The sequence below is a fragment of the Myotis brandtii genome, unplaced genomic scaffold (assembly GCF_000412655.1).
Source record: "Myotis brandtii unplaced genomic scaffold, ASM41265v1 scaffold357, whole genome shotgun sequence".
Lineage (NCBI taxonomy): Eukaryota > Metazoa > Chordata > Mammalia > Chiroptera > Vespertilionidae > Myotis > Myotis brandtii.
The window spans coordinates 709,620-711,846 of NW_005363729.1; the positions used below are offsets into that span (position 1 = coordinate 709,620).

A 2,227-nucleotide genomic window follows, 5' to 3' on the forward strand; every position below is an offset into this window, starting at 1 on the left:
GAAGGGAGAGGGAGAGAGAGATAGAAACATCAACGATGAGAGATTGCCTCCTGCACACCCCCTACTGGGGACCGAGCCTGCAACCCGAGCATGTGCTCTTGACCAGAATTGAACCCGAGACCTTCCAGTCCGCAGTCCAATGCTCTATCCACTGAGCCAAACCAGCTAGGGCTCAAGATTGTCTTGAATATTCTGGGTCCCTCGCATTTTCATATGAATTTTGGAATCAGCTTGTCAATTTCTGCCATGGGTCGGCGGAGCTGTTGGTAGGGATGGTGTTGAACAGTAGGTCCACTTGGGGAGTGTTTTCCCCTTGGCAACAGTAAGTCTTCCGTAAACACGATGTCTTCCCACTTGCTCAGGTCTTCTTTGATGTATTTCAAAAATAGTTTGTCGTTTTTAATTCCAGTTTTGCACTTTTGTTACATTTACTCGTAAGCATTTTAAGACTCTCTCATACATGGCGGGTTTATTGTCACTCCGCTCAACGTCTTCTAAGTCCCCTTGCGGTTTTTCCTGATCTGCTGGCTGTTGTTCCGGTTCACTGCTCTGAGAGTTTTCCAATGTCCTGCTAGATTCCCAGTGTAATTCCATTGTGGTCGAAGAACATGCTTTGTATGACTTTAATCCAGTGGTTCTCAATCTTCTGGCCCTTTCAATACAGTTCCTCATGTTGTGACCCAACCATAAAATTATTTTCGTTGCTACTTCATAACTGTAATGTTGCTACTGTTATGAATCGTAATGTAAATATCTGATATGCAGGATGGTCTTAGGCGACCCCTGTGAAAGGGTCGTTCGACCGCCAAAGGGGTCGTGACCCACAGGTTGAGAACCGCTGCTTTAATCCTTTTGAAAGTATTAGGTTTGCTTTTATGGCTGATGATCTACCCTGGGCGTGTTCCTGTGTCTGAGATGTCACGGTGTTTCTGAGCTGGAGGGGACGGAGGGGAGGCTCAGAGCGGGTGGCAGCAGAGAGCCCCAGTGCCCGTGATCCTGGTGGGCAGGAGGGGGCACATCTCAGAGCCCCTGGCACCCACCCTGGCTCTTGCAGATCAGGCAGGAGTGCCTGGCCTGCAGAGGCGCGGCGGCTGTCTTCGACATGTCCTACTTCGGCAAGTTCTACCTGGTGGGCGTGGACGCGAGGAAGGCTGCCGACTGGCTGTTCTCTGCCGACGTCAGCCGACCCCCAGGTACGAGGCCAGGGCGGGTCATGTTCCTGTCAGGCTTCAGTTCCAGGCAGAACTCCTGGCACAGCGCTGGGCACTGGCACGAGGTGGCACCTCTGGGTTCCTCCAGCACATGCTCTGCCCCTTGGCCTGGCCTGGGCCCCTGTCCAGATCCCTGTGCCCTTACCACCAATCCCAGGCCCCAGGGCTGTGGGCCTCCCTGCATCCCTCCCTCCCCCCTTCCTTCCCTACCCCCATCCCTTGCTGCCCCGGTACTTTGTTCTAGAAAGGATTTGAGGCCCCCAATAAATGTCTCCTGGCACTGGGGGGCCCCCACGCACCCCCAGGAGCGCTTGCCCCAGATAGGGTTCCAGATTAAATAAACACTCGTGCTCAGTTAAATGTGAATTTCAGATAAAGAATAGGTAATTTTCTAATGAGTGTCATGTAATATTTGGGATAGTCATCTCCTGTTTTGTCACCCACACACCATCTTACCCACCCAGCCACCCACCCAAGCCTCACGCATCCTCTGCATCAGTCCCCAGGGTGGCTGTGCCCCTGCACGGCCTCAATAACTGCCTTTCAGTTTGGAGGCGAGAGGCCACAGCAGGGGTCACCAGGGCCACGCTGCCCTGACACTCGGGAGGACCCTCCTGCCTCTGTCTCGGCTTCTGGCTGCGGCTTCCCTCCTCCGAGGCCACAGGGCCTCCTCCCTGCATTTCCTCTTCCCATGAGGACACCAGCCATGTTGGGTTAGAACCCGCGCTCATGACCTGCCTTTACGTGATTACGTCTTCCAAGGCCTGTTTCCAAACAAGGCCACGCTCACCGACACTGGGGGAGGGGACTCCAACACACCTTTCGGGGACACAATTCCACCCATAACAGCATCTCTCCAGCCAACCCGCCAACCCACCTACGCTCCGCACCTCCATTTACGTCCCTCAGTGCTCCCATGAGTCCACTTACCAGTCATCCTGCCGCACCATCCGCCTGCCTACCCACCCCTCCTCCCACCACCTCCTCCTCCCACCACCACCTCCTCCCACCCATCC

The 2,227-nt window shown here is 54.7% G+C and overlaps 1 protein-coding gene across 1 annotated transcript in view; it reads left to right on the plus strand.

Annotated features, from left to right (window-relative positions):
- The window catches only part of SARDH (sarcosine dehydrogenase), a 40,049-nt gene that overhangs the window by 21,920 nt on the left and 15,902 nt on the right, over positions 1 to 2,227 (plus strand). The window contains 1 exon segment of the mRNA XM_014544220.1: positions 1,055 to 1,193. Within this exon segment, the coding sequence (XP_014399706.1) occupies positions 1,055 to 1,193 (139 nt within the window).